We start from the raw sequence: 26530 nt of genomic DNA, 5'->3' as shown, positions 1-26530 counted from the left end.
TAACAACATGCCAATCATGTTAACAACATGCTAGTAATATGCTAATCATGCATGAAACATGCTAGTAACATGCTAATCATGTTAGAAATATGTTAACATGTTAGCAACATGCTAGTAACATGCTAATCATGCTAACAACATGCCAATCATGTTAACAACATGCTAGTAATTTGTTGATCATGCTACCAACATGCTAGTAACATGCTAATCATGCTAACAACATGCTAGTAACTTGGTAATAATGCTAGCAACATGCTAGTTACATGCTAATCATACTGGAAGCATGCTAACAACATGCTAGTAACATGCTAATCATGCTAGCAACTTGCTAGTAACATGCTAATCATGACAGAAAAATGCTAGCAATGTGCTAATAACATGCTAATCATGTTGACAACATGGTAGTAACTTGGTAATCATGCTAGCAACATGCTAGTTACATGCTAATCATACTAGAAACATACTAGCAACATGCTAGTAACATGCTAATCATGCTAGCAACATGCTAGTAGAAACATGTTAGCAACATGCTAGTAACTTGCTAATCATGCTAACAACATGCTAGTAACATGCTAATCATGCTAGCAACATGCTAGTAGAAACATGTTAGCAACATGCTAGTAACTTGCTAATCATGCTAGCAGCATGCTAACCATGTTACAAACATGCTAACCACATGCTAGTATAATGCTAATTGTGCTAGCAACATGCTAGTAGAAACATGTTAGCAACATGCTAGTAACTTGCTAATCATGCTAGCAACATGCTAGTAACATGCTAATCATGCTAACAACATGCCAATCATGTTAACAACATGCTAGTAATATGCTAATCATGCGCGAAACATGCTATCAGCATGCTAATCAGGCTAGAAACATGCTAGTAACTTGCTAATCATGCTAGCAACATGCTAGTAACATGCTAATCATGCTAACAACATGCCAATCATGTTAACAACATGCTAGTAATATGCTAATCATGCGCGAAACATGCTATCAGCATGCTAATCAGGCTAGAAACATGCTAGTAACTTGCTAATCATGCTAACAACATTCTAGTAATTTGCTAATCATGCTAACAACATTGTAATCAGCCTATAAAAATACAAGCAACAAGCTAATCATGCTAAAACATGTTAACAACATGTTAAATCATGTAAGCAATATGTTAAATCATGCTAGCTGCTTTCACACTTTTACAACTGCTTCAAACTTTCAGGCTAGGCTTTCTCAAGCCAACTTAAAGTTTGTTCTCAAACTTTACTCATCTAGTTATTATTATTATTATTATTATTATTATTATTTGCAAGCTTTTGCTTCAGAACTTTTATTTTGGACATCAAGTTGTAATAAACGTCTTATTCATATAAAAGAAAATATTAAAATCTAATTACTTATTCAAATGACAAATAACATTAGATTTTCTTATTCCCGTGGCGAGATGCGTGTGTAACTACATTACCCAGAAGTCTCTGGTTCATAGGTGGCGCTTTGAGCATCGTAAACATGGTAATCAAACAGCTAGAGCACTATAAAACCTGCTGGATTAGAGAACCGGACTTTAACATCTCTCACAGCCGTACTGTTTATGATCATAAAGTCAGCAGAGCATTAATAACTCAATGGCCTGAGTTTTATGGCTTTATCTCGACAAACTGATAGTTTGTTCAGCCGTCCGAGACTCACGCGCGCTTTGAGTTCACTGAAGAAATCACTTTCCAGAAGAAATCAGTTTATTGTTACTAAAGCTTTGTGTTTGTTGGTGAAGTGAGCTGTGAGAAAATAAGGATGGCGGTGTCTAAATCAACGTTATCGATCGTTTTTATTGTTTTGGGAGGTTTGGCGGTTTTATTCGGGACTGTGCTGGTGTTTGTCGGACCTATTATAATAGACGATCAAATCGTGAAGGTAAGTCATACATCTGACAGGTACACCGGACGCTCTAATTAACCATTTTTGCATTATTAAATAACATAACGTTACAAAAACACGTGCTTTAGTGTCGTAAAGCTTGAACGGAGCATGACATGACTTTCTATAGTTGCCGTATACGTTTAGAGGACATATGGATGACCAACAACACAATAACAACCGTTATTTAATCAAATAGCCTATAAAAATAAAAGAATATAAGGCTACATAGTTTAGATAGTTGTGGTAGTCGTGGTTTGTCAAACCGGTTTTAATCAATGACATTGTCACACAGGTAATGACGTCAGTTTTGTTGTTAATTTATTTATTATTTTAAATTGATAAATTATGTATTGTTTTTTTAAATGCTATTTTTATTTTACTTTGGTGTCTCTTGCAACTCTGTCATTTTTACTATATATTTACGTATCAGAGTTTCAGCAAAAATATTAAGAATCACAACTGTTTTCACCATTTATTAAAATAATAAGAAATGCAGCAAATTGGCATATTAGCAATATTTCTGAAAGGTAATGTGACACTGAAGACCGAAGTAATGATGCTGAATATTCAGCTTTGCCTCACAAATTACATTTTATAGTATATAATCAGAAAATGCTTTTTTACAAAATATTTCACAACATTACTGTTTTTACTGTAACTTGTTAATAAATGCTTGGTGAGGATAAAAATTTCTGTGTATCTGTAAGAAAAGTGTATATTTTATGTGCTGTAACGTTTAATCATTTCCTTTTTACTATTTAATTACTTTTAGTTTTTTTCTGTGGTGTGAAAAAGATTCCATGTTGTCCCTCAAAAAGCCATAAATCTGCATTTAATAATTAAATACAAAGATGAGGTTTTAAGGTAAGCTATTTTAAATACAGTGTTTGGCCGCTAACCATATTCACATCATATCTTTACAGAATGTAGAGATTAACCCGAACAATGGACTCTCCTACACTATGTGGAAGGACATCCCAGTTCCCTTCTTTATGTCTGTATATTTCTTTCATATTGTCAATCCTAAAGAAATCCTAAAAGGAGAAAAGCCTACGGTGGTACAGAGAGGGCCGTATGTGTATCGGTAAGCATTGTGTTCCCTTCTTTATTTGTAAACTGCTTTAAATCAGACAGAATGTGCTTTAAAAGTTCAGTATGAATCATGTGATCGGACTGGACATATAATGTTTGTGGATGTTCAGACCTGTAAGTTAAATCCATGTGAAAGTGAAGCTCATGGTAGGTTAGTCTGCATGCTCCTGGGAAGGTTTGCATGTGCTTTTGGCCAGTTTTCTTCCCTTTAGGATACAAAGTGTTCTTCCTGGAGTGATTTGTGAAGATATAGCTTTGCACAATAAAACCTGAGTAAACTGGGTCTGTTTGCACTGGTCAGCAAGTGAACCTACCCTAACATGATGTAATTTAACATTTTTTATGATGTAATGTAGCATAAGGGGGTCTTTCTTGGACTCATGTGACCTTTATCACAAAAAGGTTTCTATAGATATAGATTATATGTAAAAAAAAAAAATAAATAAATAAATGCATATAAAATATAAAAACATTTTCATTGTCAAAGATCAAGGAATACACTTACTAAATATTATTTTTTAAGTATATGCATTTGTGTTGGGGTTTTTACATTTAAAAGACACTGTTGCAATATTTTCCACAGTCATGACTTCCACAGCCAAGATGCATGAATTTAATTTATGATTTATTTAATTTTTTGTTGTGTGGATTCACTTATTGTTATCTTTTTCTGTTCTTTTATTTTCTTTATTCTCTAATCTGAATCTGTCAGTTTTTTATTATTAAAGAGGAACTATGATCGTACCCTAGAGCCATGCATATTAGACCATTTTACTGAGGAAAAACAGACGCAGTGCAGGAACTGAAGGAGAATGAGGACAGTCCATACTGTCCAGAATTTAAATAATCAGATTCCTCGTAAGATCATTTTGAAAATCCACATTTTTTCGCAAAACATATTTTTAGTTTTATTATTTTATTTTAATGCTTTATTTTATTTTGTTGCACAACATGTTTTATTTTTTTAGAATAATTTATTTTATAACTCTCAGTAGTACCTTTTAACTTATACGAATTCAGAATTAAAATATGAAGATTCCTCATAAGATCCATTTTTGAAGGCCAAATTTATTAGCACAACATTTTTTTTTAAATTTCATGTTGAACAACATGTTTTATTATATATATATATATATTTTATTGTAAAAATATCATTAGTGTCTTTTAACCTATAAGAATTCAAGGAGATTAGAAGATTCCTCATAAGATCATAAGAACCCAAATTTACTAGCCCAATATATTTTATTTTATTTTATTTTGTTTGTTGCACAGCATATTTAATACATATTTATAAATTTTATTTTATAAGTATCAGTAGTGCCTTTTTGACTTCTAAGAATTCAGAACTAAAATAATAAGATTTCTTATAAGATCCCAACATTTTTACTTTTATTTTATTTTTTGTTGCACAGCATATTTAATACATATTTATATAATATTTTATTTTTTACATGTCAGTAGTGCTTTGTTGGCCTCTAAGAATTCAGAATTAAAATAATATTTCTTATAAGATCCCAAATTAATTGGCACATTTTATTTTATTTTATTTTATTTTTTTTTGTTGCACAGCATATTTAATATATATTTATATAATATAGTTTTTTTTACATGTCAGTAGTGCTTTTTTGGCCTCTAAGAATTCAGAAATAAAATAATATTTCTTATAAGATCCCAAATTAATTAGCAAATTTTTATTTAATTTAATTTTAGTTTAGTTTAGTTTAAACAACATATTATATTTGATATAATATTTTACTTTATAAACATCGGTCGTGTCTTTTAACATCTATGCTTATAAGTTGTATTTCATGTATGTAGTATACTTCTGTTGGCATGTTGTCTGGAGAGTAGCTGTTTTAGGCCAGATCATTTTGTATTTCTATCATTGGTTGTTAAATGTGTGTTCATTTCCTCCATCACAGTTGTTCGGCTTTTTTTTAGACAAGACGCATGACAGATGTTTGTTATAGTGACTTACCTTTAAACAAATCATGCTCTTGCATTTTTGCAATCTGAGCGAGTGTGACTTTCTAACGTGCTGACCAAGAACCTCAAAGTTGTTCCTCAAAATGCTAAATTCTGCTGTGTTAAGATAAAATGATTGCTGGCTAAGTCACATTGTTCTGTTGTCGTGACTCGTATCTGTTTCAGTGAAAATCGCTGGAAGGACAACATCACATTTCATGACAACAACACCGTATCGTATAAGGAATATCGGCAGTATTTCTTTGACGAGAGCATGTCTGTGGGAAATGAATCTGATGTGGTCACCATCCCTAACATGCTAGTGCTGGTGAGAATTCATTCTCGTATATTTATCCCACCATGAAAATCAACTGAAAGAACTGTAACAGTGAATTTTCATTCACGGTTTCAGGGTGCATCAATAATGATGGAGAAAATGCCCCTTCCTGTACGCTTGCTGCTCAGCACCACGTTCAAGACCTTCAATGAGGGCCCTTTCTTAACAAAACCGGTTGGAGAACTCATGTGGGGTTATGACAGCAAGTTAGTTGACTTCCTGAACACATACCTCCCCGGCATGCTCCCAACCAACGGGAAGTTTGGCTTATTTGCTGAGGTGGGTGTTTTGTGTGTCTTGTTACAAAAGCTTTGTCAGCAATGATTATTATGTGTTTTTTAGCCTCATTGATTTTCTTGCTTTGTTTCACTCCATATATAGTTTAACAACTCCAACACTGGACAGTTCACTGTCAATACTGGTCGAGACGACATCCGGAAAGTTCATATGGTGGACTCTTGGAATGGCCTGAAAAGCGTAAGCCAAGTGTCTTTTGAGAACATCCTACATAGATGGCATACTAGGGTCTCAAACTTGCACCTTGCATTTTTAAAATGTGCATATATTGCATTGCCAAAAGGGTTATAGTGAATTATGGAAGCGTGTTTCCACAACTGAATTTAAAAAAAATGTCATTGCTACCCACCTTTTTAAAAAAATTGTGTGATTCAAACTCACAATTCTGACTTTTTCACAGAATTCTGAGATATAAACTTACAATTGCGAGTTCTAAAGTCAGAATTGCGCAAAATAAACTAGGGCTGAAACGATTCCTTGAGTTCCTTGAGTTCCTCGAGTACCTGATTTTGAAAAAATCCTCGATTGCATTTTGCCCGTGTCGAGTAATCGGCAAAATACCGGAAGTGGCGCATTCCACATGTTAAACCCGTTAAATGCATATATATGCAATGCCGGTTTAATATATACGCTTTAATTATTTACATGTGTGTAGTTTACGTAGCCTACATGTGTCTCAGAGCAGCTTCCTTCACTTCATTTACATGTGTGGAGCATCTCAAACTGCATCTCTGCATGTTGTTGTGAGTTTGGGTTTATAATAACGTTCATCTGGGAACGCACCGTGTGCCATTTCATCAGATTTGTAAGGTTAATCATTTATGAACCTACGCAAACACAGGAGAATACATCATTATCTTTAACAATATGCTAATTGTTCATCGCGATTTCAAAATAAAAGTTTAAACCATCACTCACACAGAGTTGACACCTTTTGATGTCCACATATTCAAGAAATTACAGTGGCTGTAACTTTTCTATCATACAGAAATGGCTAAATAATAAAGATTGGACATTTGAATTAAATGTTGAGTCAATATTAAACAGATTAAATCATGCAGTGAAGTGTAAAAACAATCGTTAGGCTGTTGGCGTCCTCTGCAGTCATTTGATATAAAGCGTAATGTACTTTAGCTCTATTGTTTATAATACATTATGCATTTTAACAGTTGTTCAATAAAACCATATGATTATTTTCTTTTGACACATTATTTGAACTATTATTGCCTCGTTGCTATTATATATGTATTTTAAGTCATTTTAAATGCTAATGTTCACTTAGGTCTATTCTTATTACTACAAAAAAAAAAAAAAAAAAAATCAGATTACTCGATTAATTGTCAAAAATTGACAGAGTACTCGATTGCACTCACAGTTCTGACTTTTTTTTTTTTATTTTTTTTTTATTTTTTTTTTTTTCAGAATTATGTAAACTCACAATTGCAAGTTATAAAGTTAAAATTGCAACCCTGATTTTTTTTTTTCTCTCCTCAGAATTGCATGATATAAACTTACAATTCTGACTTTTTTTCTCAGAATTGTTATATAAGCTCACAATTGCAAATTATAAAGTTAGAATTGCAAGATATGCTCAAAATAGCAAGATGAAAACTCACAATTCTGCCTTTTTTCTCAGAATTGCGTAATATAAGCTTACAGTTGCAAGAAATAAAGTTGAAATTGCGAGATAAAAATGTGCAATTCTGACCTTTTCTCAGAATTGTGAGATATAAACTTGCAATTGCGAGTTATAAAGTCAGAATTGCGTGATATAAACTCACAGTTCAGACTTTTTTTCTCAGAATTGTTATATAAACTTTGCAAATTATAAAGTTAGAACTGCAAGATATAAAGTCACAATTGCAAGAAATGGTCAAAATAGAAAGATGAAAACTCACAATTCTGACTTTTTTTTTTTTTTTTTTTTTTTTTCCTCAGACTTTTGTGATACAAACTCAACTGAGAGACTTTTTTTTCTTGCAATTCTGACATTTTTCTCAAAATTGTGAGATAAACTCACAATTGCAAGTTATAAAGTAAAATTTTGAGGGAAAAAAAAGACGGTTCTCAGAATTGCGAGTTTGTCTTAGAAATCTGACTTAATAACTTGCAATTGCGTGTTATAAAGTCACAACTGAGATAAAAAAAACGCAATTACGCTTTTTTTAAATTAAGTGTCGGAAACAGGCATCCATAGTGAACAGCAGTGTTGGCAATCCCAAATTGTTTCGCGAAGAAGCATGTCTATTAAAATACTATATGCAATGAATTTGGAATTTTAGTTAGTATTTACATATGTAATATGTATATGTAATTTTTAAAATTTAAATGAAAAAGAAAACTTTTAAAAATGTTTTTGAGTCTCTTATGCTTACCAAGGCTGCATTTATTTGATCAAAATTTATTTTCTATTTTTCCTTTCTATTCTTTTCTCTTTTCTCTTCACGTTTTCTGTCTTCTTTTCTCTCTTTGTATTTTTCTTAGTTTTTTAGCTTTTTGTTTTTCTTTTTTATTTTAATTTTTCTTTGTCTTTCACCCTCTTTTCTTTCCTTCTCTTTTTTCCTATTCTTTTTTTCTCAGTTTTTTCTTTACTCTTTTCTTTTTTTTTTTCTTTATTACTTAGTACAAACTGTAATATTGTGAAATATTAATACCATTTAAAATAAATGTTTCTTTTTTTTGTAATTAATTTCAAAAGATTAAGATTTGTGAAATTTCAAAATTTCTTCACACTATTAGTATCATGTGATTTTCAAGTTTTTGAATTTGAAATTTTTTTTTTTAATCGAAAGTAAGTTTTTTTTTTTTTTTTTTTTTTTTTGTTTTTTTTTTTGTAAATTTGTTTATTAAGATGTTTATTAAGATTGTTTTATTTAAGTAACTAAAAGTTGTCAGTTGAACAGACCTTGTGGTGTTGCATAAAGGAAGTGATGTCATGCAAAGGATCTGTTTTATCGTTGCAGGTGAATTACTGGAGGTCTGAGCAGTGTAACATGATCAACGGTACAGCGGGTCAAATGTGGCCTCCGTTCATGACCACAGAGTCGACGATGCCCTTCTACAGCCCTGATGCGTGCAGGTAAACACCCACACTTGTACCCTCTGTAAGATAATAAGCTTTTAATGACTGTACGGTTTCTAAGGACATGTTTTGTGGCAATTCTCCAAACTCAGGTCCATGGAGCTGGTGTACCAAAGGCCAGGCGTGTCGCGTGGGATTCCCGTGTATCGCTTCGTGGCCCCGAAGACTCTTTTTGCCAGCGGTGCAGATTATCCTCCGAATGAGGGCTTTTGTCCGTGTCGACAGTCCGGCCTTCTCAACGTCAGCACCTGCAGACACAGTGAGTCTCTGTTATCAAGACTTATATTTATGACTTTTAACTGCTGCCAGCAGTCAATTATGCTGTAGGGTTTATGTCAGTATCTGTGTTCTTGTGTTAGTAAATATTTTGTTCATACTACTTTTATAGCTATTGTGTTATATGGCCTCCTTGATTTCTTTTCTTTTCTGTTCTTTTCTTTCTCTTTTCCTTTTGTTACCTTTTCTTTTGCTTTTGATTCCCTATCTTTTTCCTTTCTTTTAATTTTTTCTCTTTTTTTTCTGTCTCTTTTTCTCTCTTCTTTTACCTTTTCAGTTTTATTGTTCTTCATTTTTTTGCTTTTTCCGTATTTATTTTTTTTCACCATTTTCTTTTTTTCTTTAAATTTTTTTTATTTTATTTAATTTATTTTTTCCTTTTTCTTTCATCTTAAATGTACTTTTTTTCCCTAATTTTTTCTATACCCTTTTTTGTCCTGACTTTAACCGTTATCTTTTTTATTTTTCAATATTTTTTGCTTCTCTGTTACTGTCTGTATTATTTTTTCTTTTAATTCATTTTTCCCTTTCCCACTTTCTTATTCTTTTTATCTTTTTTCTTTCCTTTTTCTTCTCATTTTTTTTCTCTTTTCTTTTTTTTTACCTTATTTTTAATTATTCTTAATTTTTTACTTCTCTGTTGATGTGTATATATTTTTTTTTCTTTTCACTTTTCATTCTTTTCTTTTTGTCTTTTCTTTCTTCTCATTTCTTTTTTTTTTTTTACCTTTATTTTAAATTTTTTTCTTTTTCCTTCTGTTTTACTGTCTATATTTTTCTTCTTTTTTCTTTGTTCTTCTCAATTATTTTCCTTTTTCTTTTATCCTTTTTTTTTTGTCATGTTTAACCTTACCTTTTTTATGATTTATACTTTATTGATTTAACCTTACCTTTTTAAATATTTTTCCTTATATTATTGCTTCTCTGTTTGTGTCACTTTTTTTTACATTCATTTTTCCCCATTTTCTCTTATTATTTTAAATCTTGTTTTCTTTTTCCTCTTTTCTTTTTTGCCCTTATTTTCCCTCATTTTTTTTTTTGCTTCTCTGTTGCTGTCTATGTAATTTTTCTTCTTTTCATTCGTTTCTTTTTTCTTTTCCTTTTGCTTTTTTTCTTCTGTATTATTTTTTTCTTTTTGTTTGTTTCATTTTTCCCTTTTCTTTTTCTTTTAAGCTTGTAATTTCTTTTTCTTTTTCCCCCCATTTTATTTTCTTTTTTTTTTTTTGGCTTTTCTGCTCTTTATTTTGTGTTTCACTTTTCTCTGTGTCACATTTTATTCTTTTCTGTTTTTTTTTTTTTCCCTCAGATTCCCCTGTGTTCATCTCCCATCCACACTTTTTTGAGGCTGATCCCTTTCTTTTGGGCACAGTTAATGGGTTGAGCCCAAATGAAGATGAACATGGGCTTTTCATCGATATTCACCCAGTAAGAAAACCAGGCACACAGAAACACATACTGTAACATGTAGCATTATTAGTAAGAACTTAATACAATTTGATGAACCTTTCTAGTATTTCAAGAATAGATTAAAGTTTTTTTAAAAATGTTTTGTATATAAACATTAAAATATATATATTTTAATTTTTAGTTGTCAAATTTTACAACTTTTATAGTTTATAACAACATTTTAGAAAATATTTGTTACATAATTTTTACTTCAAAAAGGCAAAAGAAATTAACACCTGATGTAATGTTTCTGTCTCATCAGATGACTGAGTAAGTTTAAAACTTATCTCTCAAGGTTAATGATTATCGGTTGTTATGACTCAAAAAAACCTGTTTTTATCTTTGAAATTGGCCATAAATGTGAAATTGGTCCTTATATCTTTTATCTAAATTTGTTGCATAAACATCTGACTTTATTTGCCTTTAAAAGATATACCAGCAGGACTTCCTATAATTGTGAAATAGCTAAAACTGCACATTGGTTGTTAGGAAAATCTGTATTTCAGCTTTGTCGCTGGATTGATAATAAGATTACATTACCCATTACTGCCATTAAACCATTACAAAATCTGATAAGCTAATTGGAAATGATAATTTTTGTGACCTTTATGATGTTTGTATAGCTTTCAGCAACTTAATGACCCATTATAAACAAGATTAAGATTCTAAAGTTATGGTCTTTTTACCTGATCAGTGATGACTAAAGGTTTTCTGATTACATACATATATGTATTTTAGGTTTACACCTCAGTAGAGCTCTGGTTTATAGGGAGTTAAACATAGCTGAAAATCTGCATTTGTCATTTTAATGTTAGCTAGTTAGTTTATTTGGTTTTTCACTAAAGTAGTGAGCACATATCACATTGCTGATGATGTTAGATGTGAAACTCCTGATTTCTGCATCCGTGGGCCTTTTGCCACACATGCAGTTTGATAAGACAAACTCCACTTTATGGCGTCTGATTAGCTGGAGATAGAGACACTGCTTTGCATCGCTAAATTGAACAGAATTGCAAAATCCTGGCGTGCTTCTTGGCCGACTTTTCTTCTGGTTGCAACATTCCTTAGCTATCTTGTTGTTCCTCCTTCATCTGTTTTCATGCTTGCATTTGTTGTCAATGAAAAAGACTTTTTTCTGAAAGTGCCACAGGACATGCAAACACCCTCGGCTTGGGTTGAGCATCTGGGATGAATTGACAGCATGACACCGGACAAGCTCCAGAGTGGTTGGATGCTTGGATCCATTACTAAGTTGTCACGGAAGCTCTTTGGATTCAGTGTTTCTGAAGAAGCAAATGCATTTGTGATCCCCCACTGATTCTATGCCCACATAATAATGCTTTCAATAGAGAGTAATGCAGTTTAGTTCTGTTTAACTTTTTTGCGAGGTAATATTTGAAGCATAGCATGTTCTTGTTAAAATTCATGTGATTTGTATTGGAAATTATAGTAGTCAACATTTGAAGTGGATTAAAACCTTTTATCAAAGTTGTCCTAACACCAAAATAACGCCCATTCTTGTTTTAGAACAACTTTGATGAACTTTTTGATCCACTTCAAATGTTGCCTACTGTATATAATCTTAGGTTTTTTTTTTCCCTTCTTTTTTCAGTTTTTAACCACCTCACTAGCTGAAATTAATCAGAATTAATCTCTAAATTAATGTTCATAAAAACTGCATGCATAAGTGCTACTGCAGGAGTTACTAACTTTATTTTATGGCAGCTACCTTTTGCAGCTTTTATTCAAGCTACTGTATGAATTGTATTAGCATGTGTGTTCCCACCCAATCTTAACTGTAGATCACTAAAAGTTTCATTTTCATAGTGCAAAAAGGCATGTTTCGCTCTTGTTGGTCACTGAACCTAAAAAAAAAAAAAAAAAAAGAGGAAAAAAGGAAAAGAGCGACTTTCACTCCAAAGGCTGATAATATCACACTTTCACACTTGCACATTGGATTGGTTTCTCAACAACTGTAATATTTATGTATTATAATAGTCATAATAGTCTGTTTTAACATAATAGATTATGTACACTCCCTCTGGAATCAGTATTTATTTATTTATTTTATTTATTGGAAAAATATATACTACCAGTCAAAAGTTTTTGAACAGTACAATTTCTAATGTTGTTTTTGAAGAAGTCTCTTCTGCTCACCAAGCATGCAATTTTTTTTTTAAATCCAAAGTACAGGAAAAACTGTAAAATTTGGAAATATTTTTAATTTTAAAAATAACTGTTTTGTTTTTTAATATATTTTAAAATGGAATTTATTCCTTTGGTTTCAAAGCTGAATTTTCAGCATCATTAATCCAGTCTTCAGTGTCACGTGATCCTTCAGAAATCATTCTAATATTGTTTTTCTGTTCATCAGAGAATCCTGAAAAAAAAGGTGTTTTAAATACTGACAATAACAATAATAAAAATCAAAAAATCAGCATATTAGAATGATTTCTGAAGGATCATGTGACATTGAAGACTAGAGTAATGATGCTGAAAATGTAGATTTGATCACATGAATAAATTACATTTTAAAATATATTAAAATAGAAAGCAGTTATTTTAAATAGTACAAATATTTCACAATATTACTGCTATTTCACAATATGCATGCTTTGGTGAGCAGAAGAGAATTCTTTAAAACGGTAAAAAAAAAAAAATTTTTTAAAAATCTCAGTGTTCAAATACTTTTGACTTGATTTCTGTAGGATCATGTGACAATGAAGACTGAATTAATGATGCTAAAAATTCAGCTGTGAATTGCAGGAATAAATTACATTTCAAAATGTATTCAAATAGAAAGGATTTTTTTATTGTAATAATATTTTACAATACTACTGTTTATTACTTTGTATTACAGGAGACCGGAGTGCCGATGAACGTGTCCATTCGGCTGCAGCTCAACCTGCTCATAAAGAGTGTATTGGGCATCTCGTAAGTACAGCACAAATACAGTAGGTCAACAGTCACAATCTACTCTGAGGTCCAGTCACACAGAACTCCAGCTGTTGAGAAACGTGTTTGTTTTTGACGACAGCACTGTTCTTTACATTGACTCGTTTCTGTGTGCTGTGGTTTGCTTGTTTCAGAGAAACAGGAAAGATAGCTGAAGTGGTTATGCCCATGATCTGGTTTGAAGAGGTAAGAGTGAACTACACACAACTACGCACAAAATATCTTGTATATCTAAATAAAAAGCTTTGAATGTGCCAAAAAACAGCATTTCTCTATTTGGAGTCATTTACAAGTTTGGTTTGGTTTCACATCAGTTTTGACACTATTGAATGAGTACAAAACTATTTTGAGCTAAATAACAAATGTTGTCTTTCGAAGAGCCAAATCAAATTAGTTTCATAATGAATTCTGTAACATTCACATTTACTGAACTAAACTGAATCAACACTGAACTAAACTGACTCAACCATTAGGCTTTTAGAGCTGCTTTGCAGCTGAAATTGTATTGGTTTCATAACTGAAGAACTTTGCAACACAAATACTGTTGTTTTGTTGTTTATTACTGTGACTCTGTATTGTATAAAGTACTAGCACTATATGAATAAATCTTAAGACTTGCCTTGAATTCAGTTCAAAAGAAAGACAATATTGAAATCGCTCTCCATTTTCTTCATCTTTTTCAGAGCGGTTACATCGACGGTCCCATCCTCAACACGTTCCGCACTAATCTGGTGGTGCTGCCCATGGTTATGGAGTACATGCAGTACATCTTCATTGCTCTCGGACTCACAGGCATTTTGGGAGCCGTGATATTATACGTCACTGACAAGGTACGTGGCCTACTGTGCTTATTTTGCATGTTCGAGTGTTTTACTAATAATATGTTTTGCTTCAGAGTGTGTTTGTTTGTGTGAGTGCATTTGCAAGAAAGATATTGAGAGGAAGTGGGTTTTACGTGATGTTGCACAAATGTGGTCTGGTGTTTAATTGTGTCTGCGAAGGTAAGGTTTAGCCTAAGAACCCAAAAGCAATTTTAATATTCTTTTGTCACCCCACTTTAACGCTCTGCATGGGTTTAGATGACTTAAAGTGCAACATTTGCATGATTTGTTTTACAGAAAGCCAGGAAAAAGACATCAGTTTCTCTCACACAAGGGGTCAGCACCAACTATTTATATATGCATATTCAAAAAACGAAGATTACTATGAGAATTACAATCAGAAATGTGTACATGCATGTCGTTTTTCAGATCTCCAGACTTTTTAAATATCTTTTGATCATTTACAGTCATTTAAAGTAAAAATTCACCCAAGAATAATCATTTGTTGAAAATGTCAACAAGGCCATTCTAGATGTAAATGAGTTTGTTTCTTCATCAGAACTGATTTGGAGATCTTTAGCATTCACTTGCACACCAATGGATCCTTTGTAGTGAATGGGTGCCGTCAGAATGAGAGTACAAACAGCAAATAAAAACATCACAATTAGGGCTGGGCGATAAATCGATAACGATAATTATTGCACAATATAAATTTCCTCTAAATGATAACAGTAGTTTGATAAATGTTTGATATAATGTTTATGCACAAAGGTGGAACAAAAGAGCACTAGTCATTTGCAGCACGCCACTCGTACTGTTTATCCGCTTGGATCAAAGTTCAAATGACGGCATGGTGCGAACTTACTAGAGCAGATGCGTTCGCTCGCTGAAGAATCTCAGTCACTAAATAGCACTGTGAGATCCAGTGTGAAGCGCTTGAATTCAGCAAATGACTCGGTCTAAAGCCAGATAAAACAGCACTGACAAACAGGAGAAACATTGCACAACAATACAGTCAGAAGGCTTTTAAATCTACAAATTGCCATCATTTACCATAGATTAACTGTAGTAGCACTAGCTGTAAAGTGGTGGTGTGTCAGAATTGTGGGTATTCCTGTTGAATTTTATTATATTTTTAATGCAGACATGTAATAAATGTATTGAAGGGGGAGTAATGGAATATAATTACAGTATTTTTTTTTTGTGATTAAGCTATAGTGTTTATGCATTCATACTAAATGTATTTAAACTAATGTTTTTCATACATATACCTAGGAACCATATTACATTTTTACCTTGGTATTGAGGTGCTATATTTGTGGTTTTAACTGTTATTATCATGATCTATGGATGATACTATGGACGAGCAAAAAACAAAAACACAAACAGTCAGAATAATTAAATTTTACCATATAAAAATAAGTTTGCTACAATTTTTACAGATATTACTGATTTTAATAAACAAATCTACATTGGCACCCTTACTCAAGCTACTATCAAATGTGTATTTCTAAGAGACAAAAAAAGTTATATTATTATTAATATTATCAGGCAAAACAAACCTGTTTCTTGATTTGAAACTATCTTGAAAGAACTTGTAGAATTTTTTTCTGTTGAGATATAGTATTTTGTTAAGGAAAAATGACTGGAAAAAGTGTAAAGAATTAAAATTACATGAAGTGTTTGTCATGTTCTGACCATAAAGAGTGGTTTAAAGCCACATAAAATTGACATTTATCATGATAATTATCGATATCGACTGGTTTGAAATAAATATAGTGATAATTTTTTTGTGCATATTGCCCAGACCTAGTAACAATAATCCACAAGTAATCCACAGCGCTCCAGTCCATCAATTAAAGTCTTGAAGTGAAAAGCTGCATGTTTGTAAGAAACAAATCCATCATCGAGTAAGTTTAATTTGAAACAGTCACAGCCAAATTTCAAGTTCATAATCTATAATAACACTTCCTCCAGTGAAAAAGCTCATTCATGTTTGTTTAGATCTGATTTGGACTGATTTTGCTTGTAAACAGTGCTTAATCTGTGAATATTTCTCTCTTGATTCAAACAAGACGACTTTTTAATGGAGAAAGCAATATTATGGTTAGAGGGCTCATATTTTAGCTGTAAACAACAGCTTAAAGTTAAAAACCTCTTAATGATTGATTTGTTTCTTACAAAAATGCATCTTTTTGCTTTACAAGATGTAATTGATGGACTGGAGTGGTGTGGATTACTTGTGGATTATTGTGATGTTTTTATCAGCTGTTTAGACTCTCATTCTGACGGCACCCATTCACTGCAGAGGATTTATTGGTGGGCAAGTGTTGTAATGCTAAATTTCTCCAAATCTGTTCTGATAAAGAAACAAACTCATCTATATCTTTACTGTAAAAGCAATTTGTTGAGGCAACTTAAAATGATTTGTTACCTGGCTGCCTTAACATTTTAAGTTAAGTCAACTGAAAAGTTAATTTTAACTTGAAATGTTAAATTATACTAAGTTACAATTTAGACATTTGAGTTGATTCAACTTAAAATTTTAAGGCAGCTGGGTTACTTACCCATCTGTTAAGTTTAACAGACACAACTATAAATATAAGTTGTTACTTAGTACAACTTAACATTTCAAGTTGACTAAACTTATTTGAGTTGACTGAACTTAAAATTTTAAGGCAGCAGGGTAACAAATTATTTTAAGCTGACTCAACAAATTGTGTTTTTTGTTTTTTACAGTGTGGCCTGAAGGTGAAATACATTTTTACCAAACTTTCATATTTGGGTGAAATAACCAAAGCCTGATCATACTTAATGTTGCTGCTGTGAAAAAAATGAACATCCAGAGCAAGGTGATCCCAGACCGATGAGTTTTATTATAAAAATGTGAAAATCAAATGTTAAAGCATGTGATTCAACCACTGCACGATCATGTTCATCTTGCATGCTCCTGCCCCATTTCAATCACTTAAACATGCATGCATTGCTGCACACGAACACCGGGGCCGTTCAAAATCCCCTTTTAGTTTTTGTCCGCTGTGATGATCCCAGTCACTGTCACCGTGTCCACTAATCAACCTGAAGACCGCTGGCTCCAAATCAGTGTCACTGCCCACCTGATGTTCAATGAGGTCTGGTTATTCTTTTAGGAAAGCGTAAAAGATACAAAACACGACCCGACCAATGAGACGCAGGCTGAAAAATATAGCATGAACGACACAGGTGGGTTTTTGGCTCAGACACGCCTCTTCTCAAACTCTTATTCCGCAGGTGGGACGTTTTTGGAGTCACACGAGCACATTGAAGTGAACGCATGTACTCATTTCCCCCATGTAGTCACTGTGAATTCATTTCATCTGCTTCACCGATCTGTCCATCATAACTCATAAGAACTTCACTCTAATTTGTTTCTCTATTATTCTCTGTTGAGTGGAAAATTTTACCACCGAAGCAAAACATCTGTTATGCCAGAACTTACAGGAAAAGTCGACTTCCAGAACAACAATTTACAGATAATGTACTCACCCCCTTGTCATCCAAAATGTTCATGTCTTTCTTTCTTCAGTCGTAAAGAAATTTTGTGGTTTGAGGAAAACATTTCAGCATTTTTCTCCATATAATGGACTACTATGGTGCCCCGAGTTTGAACTTCCAAAATGCAGTTTAAATACATCTTTAAATGATCCCAAATGCAGTTGTAAATGATCCCAGCCGAGGAAGAAGTGTCTTATCTAGCGAAACGATCGGTTATTTTCATTTAAAAATACAATTTAAATACTTTTTCAAGTACGCCCGTATTGTCTTACTCTCCCTGAACTCTGTGTATTCTGCCTCAAGACAGTTCGGGTATGTCGAAAAGCTCTGATTGTATTTTCTCCCTCAGCTTCAAAAATCATTTCAAAATCATCCTACATCACTGCAGATGTTCGACCCAGTCTTTGCAAAGTGAACATGCAAAGAAGATCAAACACCCTCAAAGGGGTGCTATTATGCTTTTTCACTTTTTGAACTTTAGTCAGTGTGTGCTGTGTATCTTTGGGCATAAAAAAGATCTACAAAGTTACAAATCTCAAAGTCTACTCCAAAGGGAGATATTTTGTTTTTAAAAAAATCTCTTTTCAAGAACTACAACGAATGGCTCCTTTGGACTGCAGCATTTGTTTTCCGCATGCAATGATGTCACAGTGCGGCCCATTAGAATATCATTAAATTAAATCCCGCCTACGAAAATTCTAATTGTTGAGGGGTGGGTAGGGACGAGGTGGGGGATTAGCCAAACTTTAGCGATGCAGCGGCGAGAGCCGCTTCAACGAGCCGCAGTGCAGCAGGTATAAACACAAGCATCGACTAGAGCGGCCGCTTCAGAGCAGTAACGCGCTGCAGAAGTTTGCAATACAGGGGGGTTGAAACACATGCCAAAGCCGCGATCTACTCCGGTTGCCGCGTCTGAGTCCTAATGCACCGCAGATGTGTGCAGTGTGTGGTAAGAGATTTATTCATCATACAGTGTAGATAGCTACACTTATAATGCGAGTGTTTTTTAAAATGCATAAACCTGCACTAGAATAGGCTAGCATAATCAGTGATGATGTTCTTTGATAATGTTAGGCTGCTTTTAGCCTAATGCTGGAGCTGGTTTTGGGCAATGAAACTAAGTATGCAGAATAATTAAATAAATTAGCACGATAATATCATGTATCCGCGATCTCGCAGGCAGAGGATAGGATTCAACACTACTGTAGCGTGTTATTTACTCACCCTCCATGCATCCTAGGTGTATATGACTTCTATCTTTCAGACGAAAGCAATCGGAGTCTAATAAAGTCTAATAAAGTGCATCATAAAAAGTGCCTCACATGGCTCCCGGGGGTCTCCTGTAGCAAATCGATGCGTTTTTGAAAGAAAAATATCCATATTTAAAACGTAACATTTACTATAAATCTAGCTGGCACTAACTGCTTTGACATAGGGGGCGTAGCAGTACTGAAACACCGTCTAAGCTGTTCGCCATTTGTAAAGCACTGGGACAGTTAACCAATCATAACACATTTCATTTTTTCGGAAGGCGGGCCTTCATTAAACCCGGAGCTAATCAAGATATTTGTGCCAGGCTGGGGAGAAAGGTATTGTAATAATGCAAATTATGTGAAAAATAATGCCTTTTTCGAACCACCAACCATGAGAGCATGTTCTAGTACACCCCCAAAACAAAATCAAGACTTTGAAAAAGGGCATAATAGGACCCCTTTAACAAAAAAGGTAAAACGGTGTTATAGGACGATTTTGAAGTTGAGGGAGAACATGAGATGGGAGATTTTTGACATACCCTAACTGTCATGAACCGGAAAAAAAACAGAAAAAAAAAAGAGTTCAGGGAGAGCAAGACAAGATGAGCGTTTGAGATTAAAAAGTATATAAATTGTATTATTTTTATGAAAATAACCAATTATTTCGCTAGATAAGACCATTTTTCCTCTGCTGGGATCGTTTACAACCGCATTTGGGATCGTTTGAAGCTGCATTTAAACTGCATTTTGGAAGTTTAAACTCGAGGCACCATATCAGCCCATTATATGGAGAAAAATCCTGGAATGTTTTCCTCAAAAAACACAATTTCTTATCGAGGGGAGGAGTACATTATCTGTAAATTGGTGTTCTGGAAGTGGACTTCTCCTTTAATGCAGTTGTAATGTAACTTAAATGATTAGTTCACTACCAGAATAAAAATTTCCTGATCATTTATTTATCCTCATGTCATCCAAGATGTTCATGCCTTTCTTCTTTCTTTCTCAGTTGAAAAGAAGTTTAGGTTTTTGAGGAAAACACTCCAGGATCTATATTTTCTCCATATAGTTGAAGGTTCAAATTGCAGTTTCAGTGCAGCTTCAAAGGACTCTACATGATCCCAGACGAGGAATAAGGGTCTTATGTAACGAAGCGATCGGTCATTGGGTAAAAGAAAATTAAAATTGATATACTTTTTAACAACAAAAGCTCGTCTTGCACTAGCTTGATTTCACGGATTATGTAGTCACATTGGAAAGGTCACACATGACGTAGGAAGAAGTACAAACTTAGTGTTTACAAAGCGAATGTGTAAAGAAAGTCAAACACCCTTTCCTAAAAAAGGTAAAACAACGATGTTGGATGATTTTGAAGTTGGAGGAGAAAATGAGATCAAGTTTTTCATCCACCTTTTTAAACTGAAGTACACAGACAAAGAACTAATCGTGCTTGACCTTTCTAATGTGATGGTTATGTAATGTGAAAATTTGCGTGCATGCATCGCAAAGCTAGTGCAAGATGAGCATTTGTGGTTAAAAAGTATATAATTCTTTTATATTTTTTATTTTTTTTAGAAAAAGTCTGATAGTTTTGGTAGGTAAGACCCTTATTCCTCGTCTGGGATCATGTATAACCCTTTGAAGCTGCGTCAAAACTGCAATTTTGTTTCTATATCTAAACAGGTTAAAAAACTGGGTGTCATCTTGGACAGTACTTTATCATTTAAAGCACATATTAATGTTACACGTTCTGCATTTTTCCATATGTGAAATATTGATCGTCTTCATCTTGTACTCTCAACAAAGAGTACTGCTGTCCTTGTACATACTTTAATAACATCATGAATTGATTACTGTAATTCCTTGTTTTTGGACTCCCTTCCAAATGTTTACACAAACGTTAGCCAGTACATAATGCGGCTGCACGAATTATTTCCTCTGTTACATGCATAAATATGGCATAAATTTTAAAATCTTGCTCTTAATAATTTGGCTTCCTCATACTGTACTTATCAGATCTCCTTTGTATAAATACTCCTACATGTATCTTATGATCTGCCTCTGCATTCACTCTTGTGCTTCCATGCACTTGGACAACTTCTGTTGGGTCACAAGCTTTTGGTTATGCTGCTTCGTACCTGTAGTTATTAATAAAAGTCCTGTGGTTTTTAAATCTAGACATAAAACTTATTTATTTAGACGGGCTTTTATGTAATGTTTTAGTTAGGTAGGTAGGTATGTTTAGTTTAGTAGATAGGCTGTGTTGCCCTATTGTTTGATGATTGGTTGTTTTACTGATGTACGGTGTCCTTGCGTGTCATGTAAGGCACCTATAAATAAAAATCTATATTAATAATAATAATAATAATAATAATAACAATAATAATAACTTGGACCTTCAATTCATTGATCCCCATTCATTGAAGTCCACTATATAGAGAAAAAATATGTAATGTTTCCTCAAAAACCTTAATTTTCTTTGACTGAAGAAAGAAAGACATGAACGTCTTGGGCTGAGTAAATTATCAGGATTTTTTTATTTTGGAAGTGAACACATCCCTTATAATATAGTATTTCTGCAAATTTTTAGGTTAGTTTTTTTTTTTTTTTTTTTTTTTTTCTGTACTAATTTTGAGAAGCTATTTAAAAAAAAAAAAAAAAAAAAAAAAGTCATGCAAGGATATGTTATTCCATGTCTTTATTAATTTTAGAATACAATCAAATGGCTTTCCCCACACATGTAAATTTCAAATTTACTTAGAAGAAAACTGTATCACCGACAACAAACTGAGTGTAGCATTACATCTTTTGCTCTCCAGTGGATCCTCTGCAGTGAATGGGTGCCGTCAGAATGAGAGCCCAAACAGCTGATAAAAACATCATAATCCACAAGTAAATCACACCACTCCAGTCCATCAATTAACATTTACAGGTGAAAAGCTACATGTTTGTAAGAAACAAATTTATCAAGACATTTTAATTTCATCTTAATGATGGATGTATTTCTTACAAAAAAAGCATCTTTCCACTTTACAAGATGTTAATTGATGGACTAGAGTGGTGTGGATTTTTTTTGGTGTTTTTATCAGCTGTTTGGACTCTAATTCTGACGAAATTTTGATTTGTAAGCTTTTATTTTATTTTATTTTATTTTATTTTATTTTATTTTATTTTATTTTATTTTATTTTATTTTATTTTATTTTATTTTATTTTATTTTATTTTATTTTATTTTATTTTATTTTATTTTATTTTATTTTATTTTATTTTATTTTATTTTATTTTATTTTATTTTACAGATGTTTTCAGTAGAAGCAAAACTCCATTAATGTGGCACCAAATGTTAACCAGTCCTGGTTACTGGTTAGCTTTTTTTTTTTTTTTTTTTACATTTATTTTACAAAAAAAATGTTTCTGTATTTTTGTTAATTTACTTTTTAATGTCAATTATTTTATTATTATTTTTTTGTTTATACTTTATTGCACATTGTGCATTATTTTCTGCTTTTGTTGTGCCAAATCAAACTTAAAATTTATCAAACAAAAAGCAGTTTTTATTAACCAATATTATATATTATATAACCAATATATATTTTTTGTTTTTATATTAATTCTTTTTAAACCAAAAATAAAAAGTCACAAAGGTGAAGTTTTTATATTTGTGTTTAAACAGTTTTAAGTGGTTCAGTGGAGACATTTTAATTTTGGTTGGGACTTGTTGTTGTTGTACTCATTTGGTCTTCTTTTCACCTGCAGGTAAAAAGTAGGATGGTTGGTCAGCCCTGCACAGATGTGGACCCGTCCAGCTCAGCCAGTGAAAAGACCCCGTTACTACAGACCCCAACAAGCTGAAGTCACTGTCCACATCACAGCCTACTTTCATAATAAACTCACAATCCCACAATCCACTGGACAATACATAAAACTCATTTTATTGAGTGTTGGAGTTGAATGAATGGACTGGTTTAAGTACAAACTGTTCAGTGTGCTGAAGGGATTTGATGTGGGTTATGAACTCTGAGTGAGGCCATTCCCTTCTTTGTGTGTTTTTTGCCCATTGGTTGGGTCTGAAATGCTGTGCGGGGTCAATGTAACCTTTTAAGGGTTATTTTTTTGACACTTGAAAATTAAATACTGGACAAAATATACTAGACAATTTCATGATGCATTCATATATATATATATATATATATATATATATATATATATATATAAAAAAAACCACTCCAAACCCTACTTTCTCAGAGGAAAAAAAACACTATTTGAAGATATTTAACCTTTTATCTTGTAACCTTTCACTTTTGTTCTGTAAGGACATGCCATGAACACTTTGTGACAATAACATGCCATTGAATGAAACATCCTCTAAAAGCAAAAAAAAAAAAAAATGCTGAGCCAACACACATTTCTCAATACTCTGCATACGTGTTTCCTGTATTCTGTGTGTAAAGGCACTTGTATGTAACGGATGTAAAATATTCTTAAATGTGTCATTGTGTTTGGATTCTCTTGATTGCTGTTTATTATGGGATGAAATGTGTTTATTTTAAATATTTTAAGACTAATGGTTTTTAATTTTAATTTTATTAGTTTTATTTCTGAATTCTTCTAAAGCAGCCAAATGTTATTGAATATTGGTTAAATGAAGCACGTTGGCCTAATAATTATTTCGGACAGATTTAGGCCTACTTCATAATTCATGCTGGCAAGAATAGCCTAACTATAATAAGATTTATAATAATAATATCGAATCATCCTGTCCTGGCACATTTGTTTTATCTACATATAGGCAGCAAAGCAAATGGCATTTTTAAAATCGCAGTTCTTTTTACCGCCGCAAGATGGCAGCGCGTAACAAACAGTACAACATGAGATGTTTGTGTTCAACTGAATCTTGGGTCTGTTGCTCATCATTTGTTTACTTTGTTGATGCTTTTGAACACCGTTTGTGTAATGCTTGCGGAACAGAACGATGGTGAGGAAATACACAGATACTGGAAATGTGTCGGAGTTGTTGACAGAAACAAGTTCCTGAAGTGAGTTTAAAGAGTAAAATAACAATTTTACATAAAAAACACGTAAAATGTGTTTTTTTTTTGTTTGTTTTTTTCAGATAAACCTCTTTGTTTGGTGCCCCAGAGAACGCAATGATATACTTAGTAATTTTTTTATTAGCCTCATATTTTATGTTTTTTTCAAACCTAATTATCTATTTTTAATGAAGACTTAATCAATTAAATTGCTGGACTAAATCAACTTAACTGAAGGTTTACGTGATTATCCATGCATCGTTTTGTTTTAGTATTACTAGTATTATTAAATGAAAAATCTGTTTATTTGTTCACTTCTAAAAAATCATTGCATTGTAGTATTTCATCATTGCCTCCACAGTAAAAGCTACAGAGCTTTGATCATAGTATTCAAATTTCATTATATATTGGGACGAGTGACAGCTTATATTTATATATATTATATATTTACTATGGTGTGTGTGTATATAACACGAACCACTTAACCATGATATTTGTAGTAAAACTGTTGTTATACAAAAACGAACCATCATCTTGACTTCGGAGCGCGGATCGCGAATCATTCAATTCGCAAAATGATTCGCGAACCCACTCATAAATTCCGAGTTGAATCAAAAGATTCACATAACCATTATGAAGTTCCGGTCTAAATCATATGATTCGCGAACCGGCTCCAAAGTTCCGATCTGATTCAAATGATTTTCACCGAACCCGATCTGAATCAAGTGATTCGCACTCCGAGCTCAAATGATTCGCGATCCGCGCTCCGAGGCTCCGATCTGAATAATGATTCGCGAACCATCATTTCAGATTGGAGCACGGACCGAAAATCATTCCATTCGTGAAATAATTTGCAAACCCGATCTAAAGTTCTGATCTGAAACATTCACGAAACTTCTCCGAAGTTCCGATCTAAATCGTATGAATCTCAAAACGCGCTCTGAAGTCTCGATCTGAATGATTCGCGCTCAGAAGTTCCGATGTGAATCAAATAATTCGCCAACGTTCATTTCAGATCGTGAGTTCGGAGCGCGAATTATTCGGATGGTGAAATGATTCGCGAACCCGTTTCGAAGTTGCGATCTGAATCAAAAGATTCGTGAGTTCCTGCACCGAATTTCTGATGTGAACCAAATGATTCGCGAACCCGTTCCAAAGTTCCGATCTAACTCAAACGATTCGCGATTTGAAGTCCCGATCTGAATCAAATGATTCGCGATACACGATCCGATTGGAACTCCGTTTTACCCATCTGTACTTGCTTTTTAAAATTATTACAAGCCAGGTCGAAAATGAATGGCTCTTTTGATCTATTATTTATTTGCCAGTGAATCGTTTAATCTGAAAGATCAAAGTCACGAGTTTGAATCAATCGGAGCACTTCCAGCGTAAATGACTCACTCAATTGAATCGGTTTGTCAGTTCTTCCGCTTTTCGCGTCTTCCGCCATGTTTACACAACACCGTCAGTACTACTACTAGCTTAGCTTACTAGTTTTATGACATTAACTGAAATAAGAGAAAAAGTATGATGTTTACAAATAAAATATACATTTTTCCGAAGATAACTGCTTTCCACATCGAAGACAACAAATCTACGAACATATTCAGGTGAGGTAACCGGTTTACTGCTAACTAGTAAAACACTCCATTAGTATGAAGAGCTGCATCTTAAAATAAACGTTAGATGGAAACATCTTTGTAGCTGAATTCACAGGTTTGTAGCTTAATTCACTCCTTTTGAAATGGTTTGGCCACTGCAATTCAGTTGTTGACAGTTCAATAGAAAATCAGGTGAAAGCATCCAGTCTCATACCACTGAAGTGAATGCTATATCATTATACTGTAATGAAAGATATATAAAATATGATTTTATCAGTATATGTAGAGTGATAGTCAATGTAAAAGAGAAATTGGGAGAAGCAGTTAAACACAAAACCGCGTAAAAAGGGTCAACTATATCATTCAACTAAACTGTGCATGTATGTTTTAAACACTTCAGCTACCTTATGTTTTTACTTTGCCTGTGTATTAAATGTGTGTCTTTGAAAGCACATATTAACTTTAACTTCTCAGGTAGTGGTGAGATCTGCTTAGGATGTGGCCAAAATTACAACAGTGGTTACGTACACATACAGTGGGTACAGAAAGTATTCAGACCCCCTTAAATTTTTCACTCTTTGTTATATTGCAGCCATTTGCTAAAATCATTTAAGTTCTTTTTTTTTTCCTCATTAAATGTACACACAGCACCCCATATTGACAAAAAAAAAAAACACAGAATTGTTGACATTTTTGCAGATTTATTAAAAAAGAAAAACTGAAATATCACATGGTCCTAAGTATTCAGACCCTTTGCTCAGTATTTAGTAGAAGCACCCTTTTGATCTAATACAGCCATGAGTCTTTTTGGGAAAGATGCAACAAGTTTTTCACACCTGGATTTGGGGATCCTCTGCCATTCCTCCTTGCAGATCCTCTCCAGTTCTGTCAGGTTGGATGGTGGTTGGTGGACAGCCATTTTTAGGTCTCTC

At 33.2% G+C, this 26530-nt stretch overlaps 1 protein-coding gene across 4 annotated transcripts; it reads left to right on the top strand.

The window, feature by feature from the left end:
• The first annotated feature begins 1490 nt into the window (after positions 1–1490).
• On the top strand, positions 1491–23165 carry scarb1 (scavenger receptor class B, member 1). 4 transcript variants are annotated; one of them, XM_051121405.1, is made up of 14 exons: positions 1491–1907; positions 2837–2997; positions 5157–5298; positions 5383–5586; positions 5689–5784; positions 8568–8683; positions 8779–8945; positions 10269–10387; positions 13269–13342; positions 13498–13549; positions 14047–14193; positions 14482–14520; positions 17334–17406; positions 22724–23165. In XM_051121405.1, exons 1-14 carry the CDS (start codon positions 1788–1790, stop codon positions 22732–22734), a joined length of 1521 nt encoding a protein of 506 aa, XP_050977362.1. In that variant the 5' UTR covers positions 1491–1787; the 3' UTR covers positions 22735–23165. The 4 variants fall into 4 exon arrangements, with proteins under 4 accessions (XP_050977362.1, XP_050977364.1, XP_050977363.1 ...); XM_051121407.1 differs by lacking the exon at positions 14482–14520; XM_051121406.1 differs by lacking the exons at positions 14482–14520; positions 17334–17406.
• Positions 23166–26530: the final 3365 nt, after the last annotated feature.

Source organism: Labeo rohita, chromosome 10, assembly GCF_022985175.1.
Source record: "Labeo rohita strain BAU-BD-2019 chromosome 10, IGBB_LRoh.1.0, whole genome shotgun sequence".
In the NCBI taxonomy this organism is placed as follows: Eukaryota; Metazoa; Chordata; class Actinopteri; order Cypriniformes; family Cyprinidae; genus Labeo; species Labeo rohita.
The sequence above is the reverse complement of the archived record's forward strand: the minus strand, read 5'-3'. Positions and strand labels throughout refer to the sequence as shown.